At 35.4% G+C, this 17,308-nt stretch overlaps 1 protein-coding gene across 4 annotated transcripts in view; it reads left to right on the top strand.

Annotated features, from left to right (window-relative positions):
* SYT14 (synaptotagmin 14) overlaps positions 1–17,308 on the top strand; it is an 89,220-nt gene that overhangs the window by 8,161 nt on the left and 63,751 nt on the right. For all 4 annotated transcript variants that reach the window (XM_064414336.1, XM_064414335.1, XM_064414334.1 and 1 more), the window contains exon 2: positions 3,803–3,850. In XM_064414336.1, coding sequence (XP_064270406.1) covers positions 3,803–3,850 — 48 coding nt within the window. The remainder of the gene's footprint in view (positions 1–3,802; positions 3,851–17,308) is intronic.

Genomic DNA, 17,308 nt, shown 5'->3' with positions numbered 1-17,308 from the left:
CAGGCTGGCTGGGAGCACCTCTGAAGAAGAGACCCTGAGGATCCGGGTGAGCAGCAAACTGAACACGGACCAGCCACGTATCCAGCTGTGTTAATCCAGCATGAGAGGATGGCAAACTGGGAGACCTCAGCAGAGTGCCACTAAGCTGGGAGGGAACATGGAGTACCTGGCACATGAGGAGAGGCTTAGGAAATACATTTGTGTAGCCTGGGGAAATCTGACAGGCACTCTTGCAGCCTTTCATTGTGCAAGGGGGTCTGAGAGATGGAGATGGGTTCTAAGCTGCCCAGTGTGGGCAGTGGCTGTGAGCTGTGTCAAGAGGAGTCCTGGCTGACTGTAAGGGAGAAGTGCTCGCAGTGACAGGGGTGACACCTTCCCCCTGAGAACCACTGGCACCCCAGAGGTTTTGGAATTGTGGTCATTGCAGAACATGGCTGGTTGAGGCTCAGAGGAACTTTCTCTAACGCTGGTCCTGGTCTGAAATCTTTGAGGCGTCATTCATTCCCAACCTACATCACTTTGTGGTAATGCCTGGCCTAAATTTTCTTGACAATTATTATCAGCATCTAGTGGTGAAGTTCCAGCTAAACTCTGAGCACTGTAGAACTTTGAATCTTGAATTGTGCTAATTTAGAAAGACATAAAATTTTAAGTTAATACAAAATTCAGTATCTTTGATCTACATATTTTCATCTTGTTGCTGCCATAATCTTCTTAGCAAATAGAGACTTGGCTTACAAAACCTTTGTCTTTAATCGAGAAAATTAAACTTCATTGAGTGTTTCAGCTGCCTCTGGAAAATATCTGGCCATTCTTTTTGTTTTAACTGTTTGAATGATTTAGATTTTTAGGACCACTAGGTGATTCTTCTTGCTCAAGAAAATGAAAATGTTTTGTTGAATGTGCAGTTCTAAAATTATTTGATCTTTCATTATTTTTCATTTTACTTCCATTGTCTGACATTATGAAAAGCTCTGTGTACCCAAGTGGCTTTGTTTCTCTTCTCAGATTACATTTTGGACATAGAATTATGTAGTTTTATATGCAAACTCACTCTAAACCTTAAAATCTTAAATAGGAGGTTATATTCCTAGTCAAGATGGAATTGAACTAATAATAATTTGTGTCTAAATCAAGCAATTTTAATTAACCATAGCATTATGGTGAACTAACACTATATTATGATAAATTACCTAAGAAGAATATTTAAAGAATAAAATTTAAGTGTGTCATGCCACTGAACCTTTGGGATTTGTGGCCTAACCCAAACAAACCCAGCATTTTCAGACTGAAATGCTAAATTAATGCTTGACATCTTGCTGTCATGCAAAATGTTTCCATATTTTCAGTTTGGTTTCTTTCAGTAACTGGTTTATTGAAAGCTGAGAGAATTCTTGGGAGTTGTAAAGACGGAAAAACTTGGGTTTATTTGTTAATCCATGAATAAAAGCAAGGTGTGAATTATGTATTAGTTCCACAATTTTGAGGACCACAGGGGAAAAGAAGAATCAGCCCAAGTCAATTGAGGATAAAATTCCATGTCTTTACTATGTTAATTTAAAATACAAAATATACTTTCTTTAAACTTTATATCATTTGATGTATTTTTATTCAGTGGTTGATTTCCATCCAAAAGTAGTTTGGAAAAAAAAGGAATAAATGAATCACCTATTAAAAAAAGAAATAACTTTCTAGAATTTTCTAGGAAAATGAAAGGGAATAAAATCCCGACTGCATGCCTGTTAAATGGTATGAATTTATTTTATAACCTTGTCCTCAATAAAAACAGCATGTTGATTAATGTAAAGGCTTTATTTGGTGGAACACCATCTTAAATTAGAAGTTGAATGTTTGGGTAAAGATCTCTTGCTTTATAAAACAATAGGTAACAATGCAGAATCTGAATCTAGAATTGGTATTTTGTGATACAATTTCAAACTGGTTGATTTCACTGAGAGCAGTGAATATAATTAAAATCTGTTGCTGCTCTCTTCCCTCAGTGAGTTTAAGGTGAATCCTTATTTTTAACTGTCTGGCATCTGTGTAATTAAAAATCCTTTTAGTTTTTGCCATAATTTTTATTTTTTTCTTTGCTGCTGAATTAAAAACTAACAGGGGAAAAATTCTAGGGAGAAGACTTGCAGTCACTCTTCTGGTTTATCTCTTGTTCGCTAAAGATGATTGCAGTGACTTTAAAGAAGATTGTAATCTCCTCCCTCTGTCTGGTTTTGGGTTTTGTTTGTTTGTTCTTTAATGCCTTGTTATTATAAAAGCGGATTATATTTTTAATTTAGTTTTTCTTATGTTTTCCTTTCAAAATCCTTTCTGAATGAAAAGGGTGATGCCTGGCTTCTAGAATGCACTGAAACGAGGGAATTGTATTGCTATCACAATGGGATTTTCAAAGGGTGATGACTCTACAAAATGCCTGGGATCCTCAGACTCACTGATACTTAATTTCCCATTCAAGCGTATATTTGAAGCTTGTATTTCATATTTCTGAGTATGTTGACATAAAATGAGGATTCTTTTTACTTTCACAGACATTTAATTTTATTTTAGAAGAGTTACATTTTATTCAATTTATTTGATCCCTTTTTTCCTTTCTCATTCCAATATATGGATTTCCTACAGTTTTTTCTTTAAAGTGTAGATTTAAGTAGAAATATGGGGATTTTCTTAAAGCTTTACAATACTATCTGCTACTGTTACCAATTAAGAGTTTGAAGTATTAGTTGATATCATTACATGCTGTATTGTATGTCATAATTAATGTATTATGGAATGGAGAAGAGTAATAAGTGCTATATAATGTATTTCCATATTTTTGAGAGGGGGAGAATGTTGTTACCTAAAGATTGTTTTACTGCATTCTGACGTGTCTGGAGCCAAGGAGTGATTAATGGATATGAAATAGATGTTTTGTGAGGTTTTGAAACTCTGTTTTGTATTTTCATGAGATTGCAGAGAACTGGGTATTAAATCTCAGGCAGTTCCCCTCAGGTCTGTATTCATATTCATATCCATGTACTCTTTTGTTGTCAGTGGAAAAAGGCTGAGTGGGTTGGGGTGTCATTAAGAGAAGCCATAGCTTGATGTAGTTTGGAATTTTAAGGTTTGATCATGGGGCATGTCATTCCAAAATATTTTTAGTTTAGGTATTATGTGTTGGTGTTTTGTTTATGAGCTGTAATTCCAATTAAAATGGTCTTTATTAAAAGGTAAACAAAAGTGTAGTATTTCTATCAACAATTTTATTATTCTTGAATAAATATCTCAAAGTCTATACAGCTAGATTTTTAACTTAAAAAATATCTAAAGGAGAAATTCTGTATTCCAAGTATTTGTTAATAGGGTTGGTTTTTGGGGATTTAAAATTTGGTTTTTTATTACTGTAGAAGGTAATTATAATGTTATTTTGGCATTCTGTTGTATTGGAAATTTTTTTGATTTTTTCACAATTCTTTTGTAGGGTAGTTTTCTCCAAACAGGAAATTATGTCTATACTTGGGAAACATTAGTGTGGCTTCAGTTAAGGTGCTTGCTTTTGTAATTTTATCTGTGTAAATTCAGTGTAAAACTCTTCAAACTGTACCACCATTAGTGATACTAAGCCAAATGTACATTTATTGTTTTTTTCCAAAGTATTTAATATATAATTTCAAAATTTGTTAAGCCAATCTTCTGCATTTTTATTAATTGATGGATTTTTGGAGCTTTCTTTTTCACTGTTCATAAGCCTTATAAAGAAATGAAATACATTTTATTTGTTACTGTTTTCTAATGGTGTATTTCCACACAGGTGGAGAACGAACTTGTGGTGTACATGAACTGATCTGCATCAGAAAAGGTGAGCAACGATTTATGAAAGTGAACTCCTTAGCTTGTGAATATTCCTGGTGAGAAATCTGCTGCCCAGTGTTATGCTCTGACTTTTTGTGGATCTTAGTGCTGCATCTTTGAGTTGCAGAATCTTTTGATGCTGACAATGTCAATAGGAAAAAATAGTGAAATTATAAAATAAAATTTGATTTTTCACAAGTGGGAAAAATGTGCTTTTCCAAAATTCACTGTGTTATGTGGAATTTGTTAATGTTGTTTAGCTGTGATGGGTAACCATGAAAACTTTGATCTTCACTTTATCCAGATATTTGTAGGATTATGTGATTTTCCTTAGTAATAGAAAGTTGTGAGGATGTTTTAAAAAACTGATGTAATGAACTGGTAATCTCTGCCTCTTATTTCAGGTAAGATCCTAATGACTCAAACTTCTTTGCAAACAGCTGCAGCAATAGTGAGACCAGCAACTGAGAGAGCACAGAGCAGAGCTGTGCTCCAGGGAGGGATGTTACAGCTTAAAGCTGAGCTGCAGTGACTGAAGTTGGAGCTCAACAGAACAGCTCAGCTGATGTAAAGGCTAGATACAGATCTGTTTTCTGTCCCATTTGACAGCCCTGTGCTCCTTCAACAGCATTGCTGTTGAATTTATGTCTTCTCATCTGAAAGCTAATCCAAGAAAAAAAAAAAAAGGTTTCTTCAAGGATTAGTTCCTTGAATTGAGTCTCGGTTAGGTCAGAAGAGTCTCAGTGCTTTCAAAGGGAAGGAGTAAGAAAACGTGGTGGGAGAGGAGTAAAGTTGCAAGACTCTTTTGACAACTCTTTTGAGTGTTAGACTGCCTCAACAGTATTGTCAAACCACATTGTACTCTTTGGGAAGGAGTTTTGTTTGTCCTCTCAGTTTCCATTGCATTCACTGAGACATTTTGGTAAAACTGTTTGGTTTACTGAAACATTTATTTGACAATTCTTAAATTAATCAAAATTAAGCTTACCAGTTAAGGTCAGATTAGCTTTATGGTCACAAGTAATCTTTTCCAAATATCTGTTGAAAGAATGTTTGAGTGTGTATGTGTTACAGTACTGTAATTACGAACATTTCTTCACTTCTCTAAACTGTGAATCATTTAGATCTTGCTTTTATAAAATTCTTTCTCATTTTGGAGGGGAGCAGAATTTTTTCTTTTATTGCTGTCTCACTTTTTCTGTTGACAGATAAGGTGGTACACACAGTGCCCTGTATTCCTTCTGTAATAGCTCCTGTTTATCTTTTTGAATTGGGAAACTCATTGGAATTTCAGAAAGCCTTCTGATAAACTTTCAAGAGCTGTTAATCTTGCTAATCCTTGTTTATTTTAGGATGCTGTACTGATTTTAATAAAAACAAATTTTCTGTGTTCTTGGGGACAGTGCTGTATGGTTTTAATGTTAGTTGCTGGGAAGTTAAGTTGAAAAGATGTGTTGTTTGTTTTTTTAAGATTCTGTGTTATGTTTGAGCATTGAGTTCTAAGCTCTGTTAGCCATTGGTACAATACATTAAAAAAAAATAGCATGGAACTTGTGTTTTAGCATTGGTGGTTATAAATTAGCCTAGGGGTAAGTGTGATTAAAAGAGAAGCATCCTTTTAGTGCCATTTATACTTGCATTATGTTGGGTTCCTTTTTAGGTCATATGAGTTTCCATGTATATTCTAACCTTGTGTGTCCCTATGTTACTGACAAATTTCTCCTTGTGGTGCATGATTTGCTGCATTCTTGTCTGTCTTTGCTCCCTCCTGGATGTGTACCTTTAAAGCAGAAGGTGCTTGCCATTGTACTGCAAATCTTTGTCACGTGGACTTTTGGTTACTTTATTTAAGACTATACATCTTCTGATGCACATTCAAGATGTTTTTGTTGTCTGACCAAGGCCAGGCTCCTAAGGATTACTTTATTTGCCAGTTGTCCTGCTCTGCTTGCTTGCCACGTTGAGATTGCAGACTCGAGATTTCTGCTGACATCCTCAGAATAGGAAGGCATTTCCAAGCTGAGAGTTCCTGGCTATCAGCCGTCTCGAGCTGGTCAAATCAGACCTTCCAGCTTTGTCCTTAATGTCACTGAGTGCTCGTGTCAAGCTTATACAGGATGGAATTTCCCATCTCTTGGCTGTGCCCTGAAAGCTAAGCTGTTTTTTGGTCTGTGAGCTCGCAGTAGAAGTTGAATGGACAGATTAAGTGTTCATACTGACACATGGGTAATTCCCTGCAGTCTTGTCTGGTGCTGGGTAAGGTTGCAGTGTGCCCTTCTCCTTTTTCTCTGGTGTCTGTGGCACCAGGAGAGTACATTCCAGCACTCCTGGCATTCATCCACTCCCTCATTTTCATCGACTACTCTCTGTGAGGCCTTGAGAGATGGTGGTGTTTGACAAAATGGTTCTCCATTTGCTATTTGCCTGAAAGCCTCTTGTGCTTTCTGCCAGCGGATGGTGGGGAACTGTGACTGGCCTGTGACTGGAGTTGGAATGCCTGTGTGGAACCTCTGAAAGAAACATTAGTAGTAAATAGCCTGCAATAAGTAGCTGGAGTTTTGCAGTGTACATTTGTGCTTTGCTTGTCTATCTTTCTTCAGTGTTTCCAAGTACATGGCTTTTGAGAAGCAACTAAGAGGAAAAACAGTGATGTTCCATCTTTTTTTTCCTGCACTGAATAGGGAAAAGTAAGCATGCAAGCAAGCATGTGTCTTCTATGAATAATACATGGGAAAACTTTCCGGTTTCAAGTGATGGAATGTAATTACAATTTGTATGGGGATTATATGACTTGAAGAACACCTATTGCTGGTGGTTAATTTTTCTTTCTAGTCAGCCAAGTAACGCATTCCTAAATTCTATTTTTCTTGCCTGCCCTTTCATTTTTTTCTAGGAAAATAGGAACCTTGGCGTATCAGATGATGAAATGCATAGAGGAACCAGAAAGGTCTTCAAAGCTGTGACTACACCATTTAGCTCAAATAATATAATGAAAACTTCTTAGCTGTAGTTGAAGGAATAGCTGTAAAAGCAAAATCTAAGCCTTAAAAGGGAAATGTCTGCTCTAAGATTATTCTGCAGTAAAAATGAAAATAACTTGAAACCTCAATTTTCCTGTTTTTTAGGTTTTGTATTTCTCAGATTATATCAGTTTAAATTATAGAGGTTTGCAAGTACCAGTTGTAACGTTCATTGAATATCTGAGGTTATGTCAGTTCTAGTGTAAATATGATCCTAGTATGGTAGTGATACAGGACTCAGATTTGCTACCCAAAGATGTAGCAATTGTCTGGCACAGGCCTTCTCCTGTGTCACATTAATGTTATTATAGTTTTGTAGATGCCCAAGAGAGACTGTGGTGGGTCCCCCTCTAGGCTGCACAAGAAGTATTGCAGTACTTTTACAGGTTTTTTTTACTTGATTTCTTTTTAGCAGATTCATACATTTTTGAGAAGAATCTGCAAAGAGCTGATCAGGAGTAAGGAGACTAATAGGCTTTTCTGGAAAGCCTTGAAAACTAATTCTTATGTATTTTTAAAGAGGCTTCCTCTAAATGCATAAATATAGGGAATGTGTGTCCTGAAAACGGGAGTATTTTGTGGCTGTTATGTAACATCTAATAGCTACAAAATACTGAACAAGTCACTTCCCAGCTTGTAAAAAGAACTTTAAAGATGTATGATCAGCTATTAGGGAATCACTGAAATATGTGTCTCCTATGTTTGACATAGTTAAGTAGTTGAAGTGTTCGTGTGGTTTTATATTTACATATTACAGAAATCTGGAAATTAGAAAAATGGAAAAGTAGATTCTTGCTTTTATTATAAATTAACATCTTGTTTACTTCTATTATTTAATGCAAGTTTGTGTTCACACATTTTAATGTCTGACAATACAAATTGAAGACTTGGCTATGGAAAGAAGAGTCCTGCTTAGTTTTTGACATCAGAACGTGACACAATTTCTCTGAAATGACTCAGTTAACAGTTTGTAGTTTTGCTGGATATTGTCCTAGTATCCAGCTGGCTGTTTTTGAGGGAGTCAGGATATTTTTATAAGTTGTTCCTTTAGTTATTTGCTGTGGACATAGAAGAATTCAGGGAACTTGAGATTAGGCTTGAGAACAATATATCTTTTTTACCTGTATAGTGCAACTGCAAGTCTAACTTTGAATTAGCTGTTGTGAGATTAGTAATATTTTAATTAAGGCTGTTTAAGGTTCTCCTTCTACAAACAAGAGAGATTTGTGATGAGTGTTTACAATATTGAGCTGTAACTGAAGAAACCCGTCTTTAATATATTCTGCTGTGTACTCATTGTGTGACATGGAAGTGACATTAAAGGAGAAAATATCTGGCTGTATTATTTTTAGGTTTCTTTCACCCAACATTTTTCACTTGTTTATTTTTGAAATAGTGCAAAGTGATATTTCTAACTCAGCAGTGTGTTTTGTATTTAATTCATGGAAATGTAGATGGAGTATCCAAGTAAGGGCTGAGTTGCACAGAAGTTTAAAAATTATTTTTAAGCCCTTTTTTTCTTTTGCAAGATGTTCTTTCCTTTCTATTGTTGTGGCAATCTTGCAAACAAAGGAAGGAAATTATTCAGCAAACTGACTTTGTGACTAAGAATGGAACAGAAGTACTCTCTTTAATATGCAAAAGAGAAGTTGCAAAAAGACAATGTCTTCATCTGACAATGAAAAATGTCACTTGTAATAATAATTTTGAAAAGATAAGAAGGTGTGAATTTTTGCTTTGTCAGAAGTATGTTTTAAGTAGAACTATTCCTCTTTAATGTTCTGGTCAACTACCCTTATCCTTTTTCATGCCTCTGAATGTTAAGCTGCCAAGTGCACTTATTCCAAATGGCAACAAAGTAACATTTATTCATTAGTTTCATTTTACAGTAAAAACATTATTAAGTTGAAAGTCAACTGCATCTGATACTCAAGTTATCTTACACTATTTGTGTAAGTCTACACTAAGTACTCAGGACTAAGTAATACTAAGTAATTATTAAGTAATTTGTGTACTTAGTCTATGCTAAGTAGCTGGCTCTGAAAAAGAAATAAAATAATTTTCCCCTTTCTTGGTGCTGTCATCCAGTTGGTAGAACTACTTGTTCTTCATCAAGAGAAGGGTGATGTCACAGATGGTAGCAAATTTCTTTCTATTAGATATCCTCGTATTAATGTAAAATGTAAATATATTTTATTTCTATACTCATTTAGAGGTTCAGATTTGGATAGTACAAAATAAAGTGCACTTTCTCTTTTTACAAAGAAGAATAAAACCTCATCATTTAGAAACTGTAAACAATTAAAGCTACTTTTATAATGTTTGAAGAAAATACTAATTAATTAATTAATATTAATTACTTCTTTTTTCAAGGCTTGAATTTTTTTTTTTTTCATTCCATGGATACTAAACCTCATATGCTTGGGAGATATTTAGACATATTGGTACATGTTAAAAAAAAAAGGTAACAATGTTAAAATTAACACCAACAAAATATATATTCTGAATTTGAACTCTGTTGGAAAAGTAATCTGTATGTACATGTGTTGGATTAGAGAAAATTCAATACAGAGTAAATACTTTTCTTTGATCTTACTGATATCCACAAAGGAAGCAGAATATTATTTTGTGTGTTTTTCTGTGTTTGGAGTCTTCTGGAAAGCAGCAGCTACTGGGGTCACTTAATTCCAGCTATGGCAATATCTTTTTTTCCATGGCAAGTTTTGTGTGTAAGAATTTTGCTATATCCAAACCATGGCATTTCTTCACTCAAGTTCTCATGTTCATGTAATAATTTTTACTTTGCTGTATATCCTGGTTAATTACTTTTGGATTACATGGATTATCTCATGCTTTGTTGTTAATTGTAGTGTCTGATAGGGAAAAATGAGTTTTTAAAATATTTTTATTGCATAAATTATTTTTCTTTCCCCATAGTGGAGAGCTACTTTGTGATGAGTATGAACTTTCAAACTGCAAGTCTCTAGACCCCTGAGGGCCTTTAATACTTTTGCTTTGGGAGGATTATTTGAGAATACCATTAAAAATTATAATCACTGCTGTTCTCTTACCGACTGCGTGGATAATAGTCATGTAATACGCTATGTAATTGCAACAGATTATTGGGATTTGGAGGTAATCAAGATGATTCCATGATCAGTGTCTATTCTAAGTGGCAAATGTGATGCTTCCTTTGCTGTTTCTTTTCAGAGATTTCTGTTGTGAGATACTATTTAATCAGAGATGAATTGTATGTAAGAGAGAAAAGGCATTGAGGGACTGGTAGATCAGCAGGGATGGCAGGCTGACAACTCTGCCAGCACATAAGGATTTAGGAATTAAAAGATTTCTGTCAAAAGTTTAAATCTCCATCTCAGATTATGACTTCAGTTACTCCTTCATTCTTTCTTAGATCAGTGGTATTTTGGAGCCAAGGGTCCTCTTTTCCCTGTAATTAAATTTATCAGCAAAAGACAGTTTCAGCATGGCATTTTAAAAGAAAGGGAGAAGAATCCTGGAAAAGACAATCTGTAGAGGCAGAGCTGCCACAAGCAGTTTTGTGAAGTTATGGATGTGATTAGTTATTGTAATGAACCAAGCTGGTTTTATTATAAACTGTGAGTTAGAAGTGTCTGAGGTCACTTGGTCTGGAGGAGAATGAGGGGAGATCTCACTGCAGCTACAACTTCTTGGTGAGGGAAGAGGAGGGGCAGGCACTGATCCCTGCTCTGTGGTGCCAGTGACAGGACCTGAGGGAACGGCCTGAAACTGTGCCAGGGCAGGCTTAGGCTGGATATCAGGACAAGGTTCTTCACCCAGAGGATGGCTGGGCACTGGCTCAGGTTCCCCAGGTCAGTGGTGACAGCACCAGCCTGGCACAGCTCAAAGAGCATTTGGACAATGAACTTCTTTGGGATGGTGTGTGCAGTGCTGAGAATTGGACTTTGATCCTTGTGGGCCCCTTCCAACTCAGGGTATTCATTCTGGAATTGTATTTTATGAAGTAAGTTAACTCTATTTGATGTAATTATTTAGGCAAGTAATTTAATTGGTTGTAATAAAATCAAATAAACTGATTTTGTTAATTAAAATACATTCTAGAATTTCTTCCTGTGTGTAAGAATTCCTGGAATCTAGATGTTAAAATGTGTTTTTCTTGTTAGTCCTTGTAATTAGATATTAAGGAAACAAAGGGAAAAAGGAGTTCTGCTTTGTCTCTGCAGCAGTGCATAATGTCCCACAGCCAGGGTGAAGTTACAGAAGCAGAATGTTAAATTTATTGTTATTATTTCTGATAAATTTCCACTGGAGTAGGAGTGACAGTGGAGTTAGACCAGTGTTGCTTTCATGATACACTAATTCCAGTAGACTTTTTGTGTAAATAAAGACATTTATTTTTTGCTTATTATGACTTTTTTTTTTTAATTAACCAAAAAGTGGCATTGTGCATCACTTCAGATGATATAAATTTTTTGTGTTCCTCAGTATTTCTTTGAAAGGTCCATTTAAAGGGCATTGTTATTCCAAATAGAACCACTTTCATCCCCGTTTCATCCTTTCAGTCTTAAAAAACTTTGGAGAGGCTCATGTTGCTGGAATCGTTTATAATTTTCTTATTTAGGAACTGCAGCACTCTTTTCAGTTTTGCCTTGAAATGGAATGGAGTCGTCATTTCAAGTTTATTCTCATTTGAAATTGCTGTCACTCAGGGTTGTGTCCTGGACGTCGATACCTGAAGTGTTGAAGTACAGGTAGCTCATGTTGCAGGGGCTTGTAATTTGTACTGGAGGGCATGTAAACTTGCTGTCCAACAAAGTGCAAGAGGCAGGAGCAACAAATGCAGAGGAGGGAACATCATAAGACTGGCAGAATAAAATGTATTTAGCAAAGTATGCTGAGAGCTGTAGCCGTTAGTAGTGGGCCAAGGTAAGAAGTCTGTGATGCATCAGGAAAGGCAAAAAGCAGTTTGGAATTGGAGGGGGCAGCCTCTTTATAACAGAAAAGCTTCAGTTTTAATGCTTCCTAAACATAACTAAAAAATTAAAAGCATTGATATATGAGATGTAATTGTGTGTTTTAAGTTGAGCTGAAAGACTTCCTGATGTTTGTTTTGGCAAAACATAGAAGAAATAGGTAGGTTTTAAGAAGAGAATTTCATAGTCCAGTGTTTTATATGGGAGATAGAGGAAAGAACAAAACAGGAATCACAGGACATATGTTTGGAATTTTGTCTTTTGATGTGTTCAATAAAATGTTGAGAGTTCATTGTCTATCACTGATTTTTTAGCAGCAACATCAGCTAGTCAATTTTTGTGGTACAGTTGCTTTTGTTCTTTATATGGGAAAGCATTCTAATAGTGATGCTGCCATATATAGTTCGTGTTTTTGAAACAGTGCAGTTAGTCAAGAATTTAATGTTTTTAGTCAGAATTCAAAGGCAACAGTGGATAAACTATTACCCCTTGTATGTGTAGCATTTTGTTTAGGTACAAAAGGTTTTATTCACTTGTTGCTTCTTCAACTAGCAACCAGCAAACAGAAAGATACTAATTATGTACGGGGTCACAAATTGCTGTGAAACGTGTGTTTTGAGTTTCCATTGTTAAAGAAAAGCTGTTTAGAAAGAGCATGAAATCTGAGGTGGCCTTCAAGTTAAGTTACTTACTTGTAAAGAAGAGCTGATCCTATGTAATTAGCACAATAAATTTACATGCCAATAGACACGTATGAAAGTATAGTCCCTACTCCTGTTGAGTAATCAGACCAAAGTATTTCACTTGTGAGCAGACTCAGGTGTAGAGGGATTTGTTTGGCTTTTTTCTGTTATGACATGAGTTGTCCGTGAGAAATAAATACATCCTGTTTGGAGATGAGTTATTCAAGTGTGCAGAAAAGGCAACCAAGGCACAAGTCTTGTTGTTTTGTTCAGTAACCTGCTCAGCTTTCTAAAAAGATGTTAATTTCTTGTGCTGGTGGTAAAGTTGGAAAGAAGTGACAAGCAGCAGTGAATGGCATTTAGATGAAAATATTTTGAGCTGGACAGCACAGATTATTTTAATGGAATATTAAGATATAATGGTGTAAAGAATAAAATAATAGTAAATCATTCTTCTTGAGGACTAAATACAAAACAACAGTCCTGTATATTTAAAATAATTTAAAAGGCTAAAGTTGTAAAAAAAACCCCAAAACACAAGTTATAAATAAAAACAAGCTTACATATTAAATTTCAAGGGTTTTTTTTGTGCTAGGATCCTAAAGGTAATTGACATTTTTCAGGTCATACCCCCTAGTTACTTAATTTGTATACAGAAGAGATAGTATTGCATTTGTAAATGAATAATTGAAATGTCACTAAGATAACTGTGTGGCTTTTTACTTACTAAGTCAGTGGTATGATGTAGAGTGTGAAAGCCCCAAAAATAATTGACTTAATAGTATATCAAGTTTGGGACTAGATACATAATAAAAAATAAATGCTTTTAAATGTCATATTAAAAATGTTTCATCTTTTTAAAATGTCTGAGGATTTTTGTTGTTTTGGTGATATATATTTGAAGATGTCATTTTCTGAAGAGTTTGAAACAACTTTTTGAAATGAAAAATATCATAACAAATAAGTTATTGTTTGAACAAAGAGGTGCTAATTCAATATTTAAGATGAAGAGATGGTAAGTTTCTGTGTTCTAATACTTCTGATTCTAGTGATGCTAACAACAAAATAGAATTAAAGTGATGTTGAGGTAATACTTCTGTAATGACTATGACTTTCTGTGCCACTTCCATAGCCAGCAATTCAATTAGTCTTGGTAACTTTGTAGAAAGACGTTTGTTCTTGTAGTATTTCTAAAACTGCCTTATATTATAATGAACTTCAAACATAAATTCAGAATTTTATTGGTGTTTTTCTTAAGAACCAAAAATAATCATGAAGTTTATAGAAGTAGTATTTTTGAATTTAAAGGATAACTGTGAGAAAATATGCTTTCCTAGTGATGTCTGATAGTAGAAGAAACCACTGGGTACCTCTGAGAGTTTTTTAAATGCTTTTCATGGTACAATTAATTCCCAGACAACTCAGAATTTATTACAATATGTTTTGAATCAAAATAATTCTGGTGGTGAATGTGGCATAGATGTATTTTTTATGTAAAAAAGGGTTTTAATTGTTTTTCTGTCTGTAAGGTATACCTGCTTGACACTTAACCTGTGAGAAACTAACTGAAGGATTAATGTGATGTGTAAAACCTGTATTCAAAGATGGAAATCTGTGCACATTTCATGTGGAAAATTGAAGTACATTTTTTTGCCCCCTGGCTTTATAATGGAAATACTTTACAGGATTTCAGCTTGATAATTTACCTAATCTGTGAACAAGTATTCTAAGACTCCTTACATGAGTGCAAATTGATACAGAAATATAATTTTCAAGTCCTATGTTCACACTGAATTACATAAATAATTAATTAGTTTTGCTGCGGCTAAAGTTTCATTCTTTTTGTAAGGTATCAGCCAATGTTTCTTTTTTCATCCAGAAAAATGTCATCAGATACTGTGTTTCCATAGAGAACTATAAGGCTTTCAGACAGTGCCTTTTTTAACTACTTAGTATCCAGGAAGTACTGGAGAAAAAAAACCCCAAAGTATCCAGCTTTCAGTTCCTTTTAGGTTGTGGTTAGCTTCCTTAAGCACGTGTTTTGATGGATCAAGGCAGATGATTGCTGAGCAACATAAGCATAAGTAAAAATGTTAAAAAATTTAAAACTTGCAATTTAAACCTACTGTTTGAAAAGATCAAGTGTGACATATGTGACAGTTTTTCCCTGAAGATGCTGTACAGTTAATATATCCTTTTAAAAGGAGACTGTCACTGCCCTTTGTTGAGAATCATTCCATGACAGGGAATTCAGTTAAATCTCCTGCTCAAAGCAGTGTGGACACGGAATTCAGGTGAAGTTGCTTAGGACAGCCTGCTCCAATGACAAAGCAATCATTCTCATAGTTCATTCAAAGGTCCCATGATCTTTATCTGCCTTCTGATCTGTCTTCTTTTTTGCCTTCTTTTTGCTTTCTGACTTGTTCCAGGTACCCCAAATTGGTGTCACACCTTCTCACACTGATTTCCTGCCTGAACATCATTAACCTGTGCCACCTTCTGCTGCTCTTTCACTTTTGCTGGTCCCTGTGTTCTGGTGAATTACAGTCCCCTCTTGCTGCCTTTTCTGCCACTGCCTCTGTGTTTGATAAATGTCATAGCTGGAGTGTATTGAAAATGAAGTTTTTCTGTTCTGGGCCCAGTCCCTGGTCTCATTTGGGTCAGGATCAATAATTCAGAGAAAACTGTTGTTTCAATAACTTCAGATATTCTCAGTTATCCATATGCAGTCTTGGAAGGGGTGGGAGCATGCCTACTGCCAGCAGAACTTGGGGAGATTTCATCTGTTAAGCTTTGAGGTAAAAAATTAATATGTATGAACTGAGGCTTTTGTCAAATCTCAGGGTATTCCTGCGTGTGGGAAGATTCCATGAAAAATGGTAAATAGACACCTGACAAACAATAAAGGAATGCCTGACACATGCCAAAGTTAATGATAATTAAAATATTAATTAAAAAAAATTAGCTGACTTTCCCCTCTGTTCCAGAATAGACATCCACTTTTCTCACCTTGTTACCCCTCTTGATGCAGCAGGATTTCTCAGTTGAAGTTGTTGGCAAGTTCCTTTTCATGGGAAAATTTTCAGGGCCAGTTTAGGCAAAATGTTACTTGATCTCATCTGGTCAGATGTAAGAAGTGAAGCATGCCAGTTTTAGATAGGTCTGTATGTCCAGCTCAAAACAGAAGTGCAAATCTGTCCAATTTATTTTTCATGGTGGAAGGCACATTTATTTGTATCTTTCTTTCTTTGTCAGATTTAAAAGACACCTGTATAATAATTTAAGAACAGTAGTCACAAATGTTCTCTGTCATCCTGCAAAACGAACTGAGGAGGTTGTGGAACTGCATGTGTTTCTCAGTCAGTACTTTTACATAGATGTAGGAGCCCAGATTTACAAAGGGCATATGTCGAATCAGAGAATGATTTCATTTGGAAGGCTCCTGGGAAAGTAATTTACAGTTCAGTCCCCTGCTCAAAGCAGGGATAACATTGAAGTTGGATTCTATAACTGATCTAGGCAATCTGTTCCAGTGATAAACTCCTCTCATTCTGGGTTTTTCCCACCTCATCTCCAATTGGAACTCTTCTTGTAGTTATTTCAGACTCCTATGTCTTGTCCTTTTGTTCTCTGCATTCTCTGAATGCTGAGTCTGTTGCCAACTGTTCTTTAATTCCACTCCTTTTTAAATAGTGAAAGATGTTACCATGCATCACTATAGTTCTAAAATGAAGTGCCAAGATCTTAGCAAACAGAATTTGTAAATCTGATAAAGCTTCATAAATCTTTACTAAATAGAAAAAAAAATATCAACCCTCAAGAACAGGATTTATGGAGCTGAGTGTAGTCTTGCAAAGGCAGGAGGAAGAAAAGTGATATGTGAAATCCCAGTTTTTATCCAGATTAATGCAGTTGTGTTCAGCTCTGAAATACGTGTTGTCTTTGTGTTGTGGCCATAAAATCCACTCTTAGATGTTACTCTTCCTGTTTAGAATGCAGGTTTGAGACATAATGTTTCTCAATTATCAGTACACTAGTAATAAACCAGTTAACAGATTAATTAATCTGTTACGTATCACTAGAAATCACAATTCTGTAATGCTTTACTTGGTTGTTAATTCATGTAGTTTCTGAGTTCTATCACATTTTTGCCTATAAATTGCGTACAAATATTATTTATTGAATTGCAGTTTTATAACTCTTCACTTTACCTCCTACCCTACTTCATAACAAATTTGCAATCCTGTCACTATTTTAACTTTTTCCTTCAAGTTGTTTGGATATAGAGCTTGTGGAGCGGCCACTGGGTTTCCTAAGGGCCTTTCCTCTGAGACCCTGGCAGTCTTTATTAATGAAGTAGCTCAGCTTCATTATAGTCTCTGGATGCCTGCACTCCTTTCAAAAGATCTGCCCTCTCTTGGTCTTGAACTGCATTTATAAATTTTACTTATTTCTCACATTTCTAGCTTCTCGGGTTGCTGCTCTTCTATGTCCCTTTCCCTGCCCACTTCCCTTTCAAATAAACAAGCTACAATTTAAATAGTCTTTCCCATTGCTTCAATTTGCAGATTTGCAAATCTGCAAATTGAAGCAGACATCTATTTGCAGATTTCATATTTCTAAAACCGGCTCCTTGACAATCTTAGTCTTAAATTGTGTAATTGATGTTGTTAGATGCTGGTGGGTGTCGAGGATTCTACACCTTTCAAGATCCCCAATACTGCCTTGCAGTTATCTGCTTAATAGCAATTACATATTCTTTATTTTACGTATTCTCTAAGGCGTGTCA

Source organism: Passer domesticus, chromosome 3, assembly GCF_036417665.1.
Source record: "Passer domesticus isolate bPasDom1 chromosome 3, bPasDom1.hap1, whole genome shotgun sequence".
In the NCBI taxonomy this organism is placed as follows: domain Eukaryota; kingdom Metazoa; phylum Chordata; class Aves; order Passeriformes; family Passeridae; genus Passer; species Passer domesticus.
Note: the sequence above shows the minus strand (reverse complement) of the source record. Positions and strands in the feature narration are given on the sequence as shown.